This window comes from Pelobates fuscus, chromosome 1 (genome assembly GCF_036172605.1).
Source record: "Pelobates fuscus isolate aPelFus1 chromosome 1, aPelFus1.pri, whole genome shotgun sequence".
NCBI lineage: Eukaryota > Metazoa > Chordata > Amphibia > Anura > Pelobatidae > Pelobates > Pelobates fuscus.
The window spans coordinates 488265759-488278664 of NC_086317.1; the positions used below are offsets into that span (position 1 = coordinate 488265759).

Below are 12906 nucleotides of genomic sequence, written 5' to 3' on the forward strand. Positions count from 1 at the left end.
AGCAGAATGCTTGGTTGTATAGGGAGAGGTATTAGCAGTAGAAAGAGGGAAGTGCTCATGCCATTGTACAGAACACTGGTGAGACCTCACTTGGAGTACTGTACACAGTACTGGAGACCCTATCTTCAGAAGGATATTGATACCTTAGAGAGAGTTCAAAGAAGGGCTACTAAACTGGTTCATGGATTGCAGGATAAAACTTACCAGGAAAGGTTAAAGGATCTTAACATGTATAGCATGGAGGAAAGACGAGACAGGGGGGATATGATAGAAACATTTAAATACATAAAGGGAATCAACACAGTAAAGGAGGAGACTATATTTAAAAGAAGAAAAACTACCACAACAAGAGGACATAGTCTTAAATTAGAGGGACAAAGGTTTAAAAATAATATCAGGAAGTATTACTTTACTGAGAGGGTAGTGGATGCATGGAATAGCCTTCCAGCTGAAGTGGTAGAGGTTAACACAGTAAAGGAGTTTAAGCATGCGTGGGATAGGCATAAGGCTATCCTAACTATAAGATAAGGCCAGGGACTAATGAAAGTATTTAGAAAACTGGGCAGACTAGATGGGCCGAATGGTTCTTATCTGCCGTCACATTCTATGTTTCTATGTTTCTATGTTTCTATGTTTCTATGATATCCTTCCAGAAGAGATGTATTTGACAAAATGTTGTAATACCTTTAGTAAAAAATTAGTGAAAAAATAAATCACAAGCAGGGTACAAATGGCTAATTAAAGCTAAGGATTTCAGGATTAACCATGTTTTAGAGAAGGAGATCCCACCAAAAAAAAACAAAAAAAAAACCTTGTTCGATTCTAGAAACCTGGTGTGTATGGTAATCTGACCCAAGTCAATGAGGCAAAACTGCAGATGGAGGAAACATGCAAACTCACAAGTTACATTAGCACCACCACTCAAAAAACACTGAATAAACAGACGCAGAACTGTAGCCGTCTCTATATTTTAAAGTAAATTAAGTCATACAATTCACCACCCTCATTTTCTAAAAGGGGAAAAATTACTATGGGTCACTTTACCACCAGTGAAGTTCAGCCCACCCCCGACTCCAACCAAGTGACTGAAATCCTCCAAGATGGCACCAATATACCAGTGGTCTAAGCATCTTCCCACCTTGGCCTAAAAAGGGGAGGTGATTCCACAATTAAAAGTCGCTGCCATATACACGTCCACTGATAGGAGACGCAGAAGGTATTAAACTGATATGAACAATACTAAACTCACCACTCCTATCTGGTGGCACATTAGCTTGCCCGCGCAGTGCCCCAAATTTAAAGTAAGAGGACCGACCAAGCATCTTCTTCCATCTCCCTGTTACATAAATCAATGCCATATCCATAGAAATTGTAGAGAATATCCAGGATAGTTTTACAGGGCCAAATCATGTCGCCTGTTGAAAGGCCTGTTGTGACCTTGCTCGGGTCCCAGGTGTGCGGTTCCTAAAATGGCTGCCATATACATGTCCACTGATAGGAGACGCGGAAGGTATTAAACTGATATGAACATTTACTAAACTCACCACTCCGAGTGCTGTTATTTATTTAATTTTTTTGTGGTGAGGCTTTACAGGACAGAGTGCTTTTCCACGGGACATGTTAACTCACGGGCAGCTGGCTCATCAAGGAACCAGAGCAGCTTGAACGAGGTGACCTTGCTCGGGTCCCAGGTGTGCGGTTCCTAAAATGGCTGCCATATACACGTCCACTGATAGGAGACGCGGAAGGTATTAAACTGATATGAACAATACTCCACTCCTATCAGTAGGTCCGTCCCATTGTGATTTATGCCCCCCACCCACCGCGCAGGGATGGGGGCCGGGGGGAGGAAAGTAGGCCCCCCCATTGTGATTTATGGCCCCCACCCACCGCGCAGGGGTGGGGGCCGAGGGGGGGAGGACAGTAGGTCCCCCCATTGTGATTTATGGCCCCCACCCACCGCGCAGGGGTTGGGGAGGACAGTAGCTCCCCCCAGTGTGTATCATGGGCTTTGAGGACAGGTGTCAATCCATACCTGCCAAGTGACCCTATGTAGGGGGAACAGTCTCTATTCTGCTCTGTGTCAGTGTGTATCATGGTCTCTGTGGACGGGGAACAGTCTCTATTCTGCTCTGTGTCAGTGTGTATCATGGTCTCTGTGGACAGGGAACAGTCTCTATTCTGCTCTGTGTCATTGTGTATCAGGGGTTTTGAGGACAGGTGTCAATCCATATCTGCCAAGTGACCCTATGTAGGAGGAACAGTCCCTATTCTGCTCTGTGTCAGTGTGTATCATGGTCTCTGTGGACGGGGAACAGTCTCTATTCTGCTCTGTGTCAGTGTGTATCATGGTCTCTGTGGACAGGGAACAGTCTCTATTCTGCTCTGTGTCAGTGTGTATCAGGGGTTTTGAGGACAGGTGTCAATCCATATCTGCCAAGTGACCCTATGTAGGAGGAACAGTCCCTATTCTGCTCTGTGTCAGTGTGTATCAGGGGTTTTGAGGACAGGTGTCAATCCATATCTGCCAAGTGACCCTATGTAGGGGGAACAGTCTCTATTCTGCTCTGTGTCAGTGTGTATCATGGTCTCTGTGGACGGGGAACAGTGTCTATTCTGCTCTGTGTCAGTGTGTATCATGGTCTCTGTGGACAGGGAACAGTCTCTATTCTGCTCTGTGTCAGTGTGTATCAGGGGCTTTGAGGACATGTGTCAATCCATATCTGCCAAGTGACCCTATGTAGGAGGAACAGTCCCTATTCTGCTCTGTGTCAGTGTGTATCAGGGGTTTTGAGGACAGGTGTCAATCCATATCTGTCAAGTGACCCTATGTAGGGGAAACAGTCTCTATTCTGCTCTGTGTCAGTGTGTATCATGGTCTCTGTGGACGGGGAACAGTCTCTATTCTGCTCTGTGTCAGTGTGTATCATGGTCTCTGTGGACAGGGAACAGTCTCTATTCTGCTCTGTGTCAGTGTGTATCAGGGGTTTTGAGGACATGTGTCAATCCATATCTGCCAAGTGACCCTATGTAGGAGGAACAGTCCCTATTCTGCTCTGTGTCAGTGTGTATCAGGGGTTTTGAGGACAGGTGTCAATCCATATCTGCCAAGTGACCCTATGTAGGGGGAACAGTCTCTATTCTGCTCTGTGTCAGTGTGTATCAGGGGCTTTGAGGACATGTGTCAATCCATATCTGCCAAGTGACCCTATGTAGGAAGAACAGTCCCTATTCTGCTCTGTGTCAGTGTGTATCAGGGGTTTTGAGGACAGGTGTCAATCCATATCTGCCAAGTGACCCTATGTAGGGGGAACAGTCCCTATTATGCTCTGTGTCAGTGTGTATCAGGGATCATTAGGATAGGTGTCAATCCATATCTGCCAAGTGACCCTATGTAGGGGGAACAGTCCCTATTCTGCTCTGTGTGAGGAGGAGGAACGGGAAATGAGTAGCTCGGCATCCAACCTTGTGCAAATGGGGTCTTTCATGCTGTCGTGCCTGTTGAGGGACCCTCGTATAAAAAGGTGAAGGAGAACAACCTGTGCTGGGTGTCCACGCTACTAGACCCCCGGTCCCTATTCTGCTCTGTGTCAGTGTGTATCAGGGGTTTTGAGGACAGGTGTCAATCCATATCTGCCAAGTGACCCTATGTAGGAGGAACAGTCCCTATTCTGCTCTGTGTCAGTGTGTATCAGGGGTTTTGAGGACAGGTGTCAATCCATATCTGCCAAGTGACCCTATGTAGGGGGAACAGTCTCTATTCTGCTCTGTGTCAGTGTGTATCATGGTCTCTGTGGACGGGGAACAGTCTCTATTCTGCTCTGTGTCAGTGTGTATCATGGTCTCTGTGGACAGGGAACAGTCTCTATTCTGCTCTGTGTCAGTGTGTATCAGGGGCTTTGAGGACATGTGTCAATCCATATCTGCCAAGTGAACCTATGTTGGAAGAACAGTCCCTATTCTGCTCTGTGTCAGTGTGTATCAGGGGTTTTGAGGACAGGTGTCAATCCATATCTGCCAAGTGACCCTATGTAGGGGGAACAGTCTCTATTCTGCTCTGTGTCAGTGTGTATCATGGTCTCTGTGGACGGGGAACAGTCTCTATTCTGCTCTGTGTCAGTGTGTATCATGGTCTCTGTGGACAGGGAACAGTCTCTATTCTGCTCTGTGTCATTGTGTATCAGGGGTTTTGAGGACAGGTGTCAATCCATATCTGCCAAGTGACCCTATGTAGGAGGAACAGTCCCTATTCTGCTCTGTGTCAGTGTGTATCAGGGGTTTTGAGGACAGGTGTCAATCCATATCTGCCAAGTGACCCTATGTAGGAGGAACAGTCCCTATTCTGCTCTGTGTCAGTGTGTATCAGGGGTTTTGAGGACAGGTGTCAATCCATATCTGCCAAGTGACCCTATGTAGGGGGAACAGTCCCTATTCTGCTCTGTGTCAGTGTGTATCAGGGATTTGACTATCTTTATTCAGATTCAAAAATTCCAGGAAAAATTTAACAAACATTTACAAGAACATGTTATGCACATCATAGAAACAACGTGAACCTCTTTAAAGCCACAAACTTAAGACAAAAAATACGTACACACAATGTGTAAGGGTTTGAAAGAATATTCTGAATCCTTACATATTTAATTTATCGTTTGTTTGATTTTTGTGAACCATATATAAACTACAAGCAGCGTGAAAACTATAAAAACTCAAGTGGCCATGCTGATCAAATTAAAAAGTATGCTTTACACAGCGTATAAGGGTGATGTCACAGCACAACGGGAATCTAACAGGGGAAGAGGTGAAAGTCATCCTCCCCCTCCCACGACCCCGCCATATCTGCCAAGTGATCCTATGTAGGGGTAACAGTCTCTATTCTGCTCTGTGTCAGTGTGTATCATGGTCTCTGAGGACGGGGAACAGTCTCTATTCTGCTCTGTGTCAGTGTGTATCAGGGGCTTTGAGGACAGGTGTCAATGTTAGGTGATTTCTGCCCTTTATGGATTAAAAGCAGACTCTGCATCAACTGTGTAATTTTCCATGGGAGTTTTGCCATGGAGCTCCCTCCGGCATGCCACAGTCCAGGTGTTAGTCCCCTTGAAACAACTTTTCCATCACTTTTGTGGCCAGAAAGAGTCCCTGTTGGTTTTAAAATTCGCCTGCCCATTGAAGTCAATGGCGGTTCGCCGGTTCGCGAACATTTGCGGAAGTTCGCGACAACACTATTGTTAAGTTATACCTTTTATCAAAATCTTAAGTCTGTTTTGAATGTCCTGACTTTCCTGGGCTCACTGTCAACACAGTAAATACAATCTGACAATGCTTTGATTTAACTCCTAAATGACAGATATTTTAACATTGAAACAGCCCCCACCCCCACCCCAGTGCTGCAAGAGTTAAACCTTGTAACACCTACCCGATTTCAGTGCCGAGTCAGTGCTCTGCCTCCTCCAATGTCACCCGAGATGGGGGGCAGAAGGGGGGCGCTAATGCACCCAATCCACATAGAAAATTATTGAAGCAGTGTTTTCCTATGGGGGGATTTTACTGACGCTGGATGTCCTCGTGCAGTCCTCAAATTGCCTAGAAAGCAGGAAGTCGCTCTAGTGGCTGTCTGATTAACATCCATTAGAAGCAGTCTTATTCCCGCAATGTACTTATTGCAGTTTCTCGAAAACTGCAATGATTTACATTACAGGATTAAGGGGGGCAGGGACACTGCGTATGAGCTGAAGTGGTCAGGATGCCTATAGTGTCCTTTTAAGCTAAAGTTGTTTTGATGCCTATAGTGTCCTTTTAAATTTTGATTTAACATGATATTTTATCTCTCATGTTCCCCAGCAAGCCAACTGGAGAGAGATTGTCAATAAAAAACTCAAGTTTCCAGTATCACTCGTCAATGCAATCCACGATGGAAATCTCATCCAGGTTCAACAACTTCTCCAGGTCAGCGATGGGATCCTGCGTCAGCTGGACGACAGCGAGGACCGATTGTGGCGGGAGGCTCTCAACTTGGCCATCCGCACAGGGAATGAGGAGATCATGAAGACTTTGTTGCATTGTGTTAAGTTTGACTTCCGCCAGATCCATGAAGCTCTCTTGGTGGCAGTGGACACCAACCAGCCACATGTAGTTAAAATGTTACTAGACCGGTTAGATCAGGAAAAAGGGATCAAGATGGACATCAAGTCGTTTTCACTCGCTTTTTTTGACAACTCTATAGACAATTCTCGTTTTGCCCCTGGAGTGACCCCACTTACGTTGGCCTGTGAGAAGGACCTCTATGAGATTGTGGAGATGTTGATGAAGAAGGGGCACGTAATCACCACTCCTCACAAGATCTCCTGTGCCTGCTTGGAGTGCAGCAATGGGCGCAAGTATGATCTTCTTAAATTCTCACTGTCCCGCATCAATACTTACAAAGGCATTGCCAGCAGAGCTTACCTGTCCATTGCCAGCGAAGATGCCATGCTTCAGGCTTTCAAACTTAGCCGTGAACTGAAGCGTCTGTCCAGGAAGGAGCCAGAGTTTAAGGTGGGTTTAGGCTGCAACTTTTTTTTTTTTTAACACTGGTTGTATGATAACCTGTCATATGGAATTACCCTAACATGCAGAGTCTTGGATAACAATAACAGATAGAGTCTTCACAGTGGCCAGGCTAAATGTACAATAGAGAGGTAAATACAAACCTAGGTCATGACAACAGAGAGGCAGCATGAACAAAAACTAGACAGAGTCAGGTAAACGGTATATCATTGGAAGAGGTAAACTAGTCAGAAAAAGGGTTGCAGAGAGACTCAGGGTTATAGAGAACTCCGTATGTGAGCTGCGTTCTCATTGCTGGGATTAAGAGGTTCCTGATCGGTGCAAGGACAGGGTAAGTGGCTTTACATAATGCATATAAGGCAGGGTCTAAATACACATATAAAGTCTGATTAATAATAATGTTAGCGTCAGATAGCGCGCTGTCCCCATACAAACAGTAATATGTACACCCAGCACAACATCAATATAAATTAAGCTCTCTCTCACCAATGTAGGTGGGCAATACAAGGTCTCAGGTCACAGAAAGACCCTGTTCTGGATTAAATAAAGGCTCTGTAATTAAATAAATTGTGTTGGGTTGTCCTTTCCTGACATATAGTACGGGAATTGTTGGCATCATGACAAGTCAATGGCAGCACCAAGTCCCAATGTCTCTAATTTGGGCCTCAATCACACTGTCCCTCTTTTCCGTCCTAATTTTCCTGTTTTCTAGGAGCTCCATATTGTTGTATCCAAGTGTATAACAGAGCTCCACAGCAATAATACCCAGTAATGTGCATGAGTGTATAACAGAGCTCCACAGCAATAATACTCCCAGTAATGTGTCTGAGTGTATAACAGAGCTCCACAGCAATAATACTCCCAGTAATGTGTGTGAGTGTATAACAGCCCCACAGCAATAATACTCCCAGTAATGTGTCTGAGTGTATAACAGAGCTCCACAGTAATAATACTCCCAGTAATGTGTCTGTGCATAACAGAGCCCCACAGCAATAATACTCCCAGTAATGTGTCTGAGTGTATAACAGAGCCCCACAGCAATAATACTCCCAGTAATGTGTCTGTGCATAACAGAGCCCCACAGCAATAATACTCCCAGTAATGTGTCTGAGTGTATAACAGAGCTCCACAGCAATAATACTCCCAGTAATGTGTCTGAGTGTATAGCGGAGCTCCACAGCAATAATACTCCCAGTAATGTGTCTGAGTGTATAACAGAGCTCCACAATAATAATACTCCCAGTAATGTGTCTGAGTGTATAACAGAGCTCCACAGCAATAAAACTCCCAGTAATGTGACTGAGTGTATAACAGAGCTCCACAGCAATAATACTCCCAGTAATGTGTCTGAGTGTATAACAGAGCTCCACAGCAATAATACTCCCAGTAATGTGTCTGAGTGTATAACAGAGCTCCACAGCAATAATACTCCCAGTAATGTGTCTGAGTGAATAACAGAGCTCCACAGCAATAATACTCCCAGTAATGTGTCTGAGTGTATAACAGAGCTCCACAGCAATAATACTCCCAGTAATGTGTCTGAGTGTATAACAGAGCTCCACAGCAATAATACTCCCAGTAATGTGTCTGAGTGTATAACAGAGCTCCACAGTAATAATACTACCAGTAATGTGTCTGAGTGAATAACAGAGCTCCACAGCAATAATACTCCAAGTAATGTGTCTGAGTGTATAACAGAGCTCCACAGCAATAATACTCCCAGTAATGTGTCTGAGTGTATAACAGAGCTCCACAGCAATAAAACTCCCAGTAATGTGCCTGAGTGTATAACAGAGCTCCACAGCAATAATACTCCCAGTAATGTGTCTGAGTGTATAACAGAGCTCCACAGCAATAATACTCCCAGTAATGTGTCTGAGTGAATAACAGAGCTCCACAGCAATAATACTCCCAGTAATGTGTCTGAGTGTATAACAGAGCTCCACAGCAATAATACTCCCAGTAATGTGTCTGAGTGTATAACAGAGCTCCACAGCAATAATACTCCCAGTAATGTGTCTGAGTGTATAACAGAGCTCCACAGTAATAATACTACCAGTAATGTGTCTGAGTGAATAACAGAGCTCCACAGCAATAATACTCCAAGTAATGTGTCTGAGTGTATAACAGAGCTCCACAGCAATAATACTCCCAGTAATGTGTCTGAGTGTATAACAGAGCTCCACAATAATAATACTCCCAGTAATGTGTCTGAGTGTATAACAGAGCTCCACAGCAATAAAACTCCCAGTAATGTGCCTGAGTGTATAACAGAGCTCCACAGCAATAATACTCCCAGTAATGTGTCTGAGTGTATAACAGAGCTCCACAGCAATAAAACTCCCAGTAATGTGACTGAGTGTATAACAGAGCTCCACAGCAATAATACTCCCAGTAATGTGTCTGAGTGTATAACAGAGCTCCACAGCAATAATACTCCCAGTAATGTGTCTGAATGTATAACAGAGCTCCACAGCAATAATACTCCCAGTAATGTGTCTGAGTGTATAACAGAGCTCCACAGCAATAATACTCCCAGTAATGTGTCTGAGTGTATAACAGAGCTCCACAGCAATAAAACTCCCAGTAATGTGACTGAGTGTATAACAGAGCTCCACAGCAATAATACTCCCAGTAATGTGTCTGAGTGTATAACAGAGCTCCACAGCAATAATACTCCCAGTAATGTGTCTGAATGTATAACAGAGCTCCACAGCAATAATACTCCCAGTAATGTGTCTGAGTGTATAACAGAGCTCCACAGCAATAATACTCCCAGTAATGTGTCTGAGTGTATAACAGAGCTCCACAGCAATAATACTCCCAGTAATGTGTCTGAGTGTATAACAGAGCTCCACAGCAATAATACTCCCAGTAATGTGTCCTGAAATCACCCAAAATACCCCATCATAAAAGTGGGAAATTGCTAGGAGTTTTTTGGGGTCTGGAGCCTCGGACAAGTGCAGTTGGTGGAGAGACAGGTGAATATCATTGTTTTTTTTATTTTAAATCAGGCGGGCACTTCACAAAGCAGCCACTTATTATAAAAAGAAAGATCAGTACTAGTATTATGTTCCACCACATTACTGACTGTGACTGTCAGGATGGGGGTGGTGCCCCCAGGTGATTGTCAGGAGGAACAGAACTTTGTCACACTTCATATTTGGGGAGCATGGTGTGATCACATTGAATACCTGCCTGTGCAGCGTGTGCTTGTTCTGGCTATTTTCATTGAGATCCCAAGACTTTCAGCAATATGTGTTCATAGGTAACTGTCCTGACATATCCCCACCTCTCTGTCTGGGTCACATCTCAGGTGTGTCTGGAACCTGCAACGCCTTTATTAGTGTAGACAGAGTCCATTCATAGTGAGTGTGGACACATCGTAAGATAACTGTATAATAATCTGTTTAACAATTTTACTCATGAAGGATATTTGCCCCACTCAGACACACAGACGCATACACACGCACACAGAAACACGCATGCACGCACTCAGACACACAGACGCATACACACGCACTCAGACACACGCATGCACGCACTCAGACACACGCAGAAAAATGCACATGTTTGGCACATTCTATGTGCTCTCCGATGATACCATAAGATCTCGGTGCCGGCATTGAGGTCAAATAATAAATATCAGAAATATCATATCGTAAAACACCTCATTTATTATTTGACACAATTATGGCAATTATACATTTTAAGCTGCTCATTAAAACATAACATTGCCCCTCCCCTTCATTGGAGGGTTTCTTCACTAAACAACAAATTATAGTAAATTGAAAACCTGATTGCAAACTTTAGGTAAACAAAATGATGATTTGGGAATAAATCTCCGATCTACGTATAATCACATTTGGCTGTTTAGCTCACGGTTTACAATTTATTTTTCAGGTTTGCAAATAAGTCCCACAGATTTTGGTACAATTACAAATAATCATTTATTGCCCTAAAATGTATTTACTGTTTGAGTTTGGCCGATTGATTCGGGTAGAAGAATATAAAATGTGAAGTTAACCATTAAAGCAAGAAAACAAAAGTGGACACCGCTTTACTCCCAAGATTCAATAGCATTAAAGCGGATCTGTCATGTTTCGGGCGTCTTGGCATACTTTTCACAGATCCCTGAAGGTGATTGCAATGGAGCTTCCTGTACCCCGGTTGGGTACCTCCACTGACGGATGCTCCTAGTGCTCCCCGAGGACTCCAAGCACTCCACCAGACACCATTAGCACTGCAGTCCCTACGTCCAGCATTAAAGCTTGGCTGGGAACTCCCCGTCCTCCACCCACCCTGGACCCAAGACCAGGATCCAGCTTCCAGTGGGTGAACCTCTCTTCCTCCAGAGAGTCAAGCAGGAATTGCTCTTACGAGAGCTAGTGATTATAATCCCAGGGGAGTATAGTAATATAGCAATCCCCAGGGTAGATACAATCCCTTCCCCTCCCCCAACACACATGAGATGAGACTCTATGTTGAGGGTAAGCAGGAACATAATTTTAATGGAGGCACACTGGCCTTTTATGCAAGTTTCCCAACAAGGGCGACACCCAAGGGTGGACCTTGTTGGGCACAGGGTAACCCAATTATCTCCAAGCACAGAAACACTTACAATTTTATGAAACCCCAAAAAGTACCTTAAAACCAAATAAAACCCCATAAACATTACATCCCCTGATAGCCCCGACCTGGGTGAACAACATATCCAAAAATCACGCAGATCGGTTCAGGAACTTTATGGAAGTCATAGTTTTGCCCAAGCGCAGGCATGGTCCCATGCCCAAAACAGTTCCATAGAATCAGGGCTAACAGTCGGTGTCTCTGTCTGGAGTACAAAAGTACATAACTGACATGAAGAGAGCCTGTTTAAAGTATTTTAGCCAGGTTTATCACAGGGGCCAAGGTCATATGGTAGGAGGCTGGCAAACAGGCCCCTCCAAAAACCAGTGGCGAGGTCACTTTCGCCACAGTGACATGTCCAGTTACGGTCAAGTGGTTGTGGTGTGCAGTCTTAGGTAGGTATACTTAACTGAAGCGCTCCCTCCCACCACCATCTTCTTCCTCAAGGTCTCCTTTGGCCCCTGGAAGTTCTTTCTCCATGAGCCGTATCACTGCTCTCTTTGGGAAAGTGCAACAATGAGGTCTGTGGAGGAAACCACTGGACCTTCATAAATGGACAAATGTTGACTGCGGAGCTCCGCCTTTTGTTTTAGGCTTGTCCATAAGACAAAGTAGTCCTTACATTGTCTGATTGAATCTTTGGAGTCAGTATTAGTATTTCGTAAAGAGGATATCTATAAGAAATATCACAATGTTCTTCAGATTTCCCTACAGGTAGAAATCCAACGGTGTTAAATCGGAGGGTGGGGGGTGGGGATCTTCAATACTTCCTTGTCGGCCTATCTACCTCCGAACAAATGTTTAATCCAAGATTGTCCGCATAACTCGATGGTAATCTTCCATTGTGTCTGTACATTTATGCCCTTCGCCCGGCAACTAAAAACAGCAGAATAACTACATGCGCTTGCACACACTCAATGTAGTCATTGCGCCAAATAAAAACAGTCCAAACAGGTTATCCTTAATAGGTTCTCTGATATTTGGGACCCACTGTGTATTTATATACAGATATAAAATAACAAATTTGAGTACTACAGAGTATTAAGTAATATTAGTAGTATCCCGTGACTCGCAAAGCTTCATAAACGTTTCGTCTATAAATAAAAATTGTTAGGTGCTGTGTTCATGAGAAACAGATCTGCTGGTAATTGTGGAAATACAAATTCTCAAAATACCAGAATGTAAACACAATGAACAGACATGCGTAGCACATTACACGACATTATCCAGAATATACTCAAAAAGACTCAATCCTTAACATTTACTGATATCTTGTAAAGTGGATAAAAAACAGTTTAATGAAAAGCATAATGATTAAATCGGTGATTACCCAACGATGGCGAAGAACTCTGCGATGAGACGAGCCGTTGCAGGATTAGATATTTCAGTAATGCTGTCTGTGGCGGAACCAACCTCGCCACTGAGAACTGGAGAAGCCTGGTTGCTAGCCTCCTGCCCAATGATTATGGTCCCTGGGAGATATTGCCCTTTAAGGGACTGAATTGGGGCTTATGGACTGCTACCATAATGTACTGACCCTTTAAGAACTACTTTTGGGCATGTGGATTGTAGAATACTGTCCCTAGCCCTTTAAATACTTTGGGGAAAGATTGGTACTTTTGTATATGGCACTTCGGACACAGTCGAAGCAGTCGAAGTTGTCGAAGTTGTCGAAGTTGTCGAAGCTGTCGAAGTTGTCGAAGTGGCCGGCATCGGACAAAGGACCACGTAGCG

At 44.1% G+C, this 12906-nt stretch overlaps 1 protein-coding gene across 1 annotated transcript in view; it reads left to right on the forward strand.

Moving 5' to 3' along the window:
- LOC134573315 (short transient receptor potential channel 2-like) overlaps positions 1-12906 on the forward strand; it is a 67198-nt gene that overhangs the window by 25673 nt on the left and 28619 nt on the right. The window contains exon 2 of the mRNA XM_063432988.1: positions 5839-6531. Within this exon, the coding sequence (XP_063289058.1) occupies positions 5839-6531 (693 nt within the window). The remainder of the gene's footprint in view (positions 1-5838; positions 6532-12906) is intronic.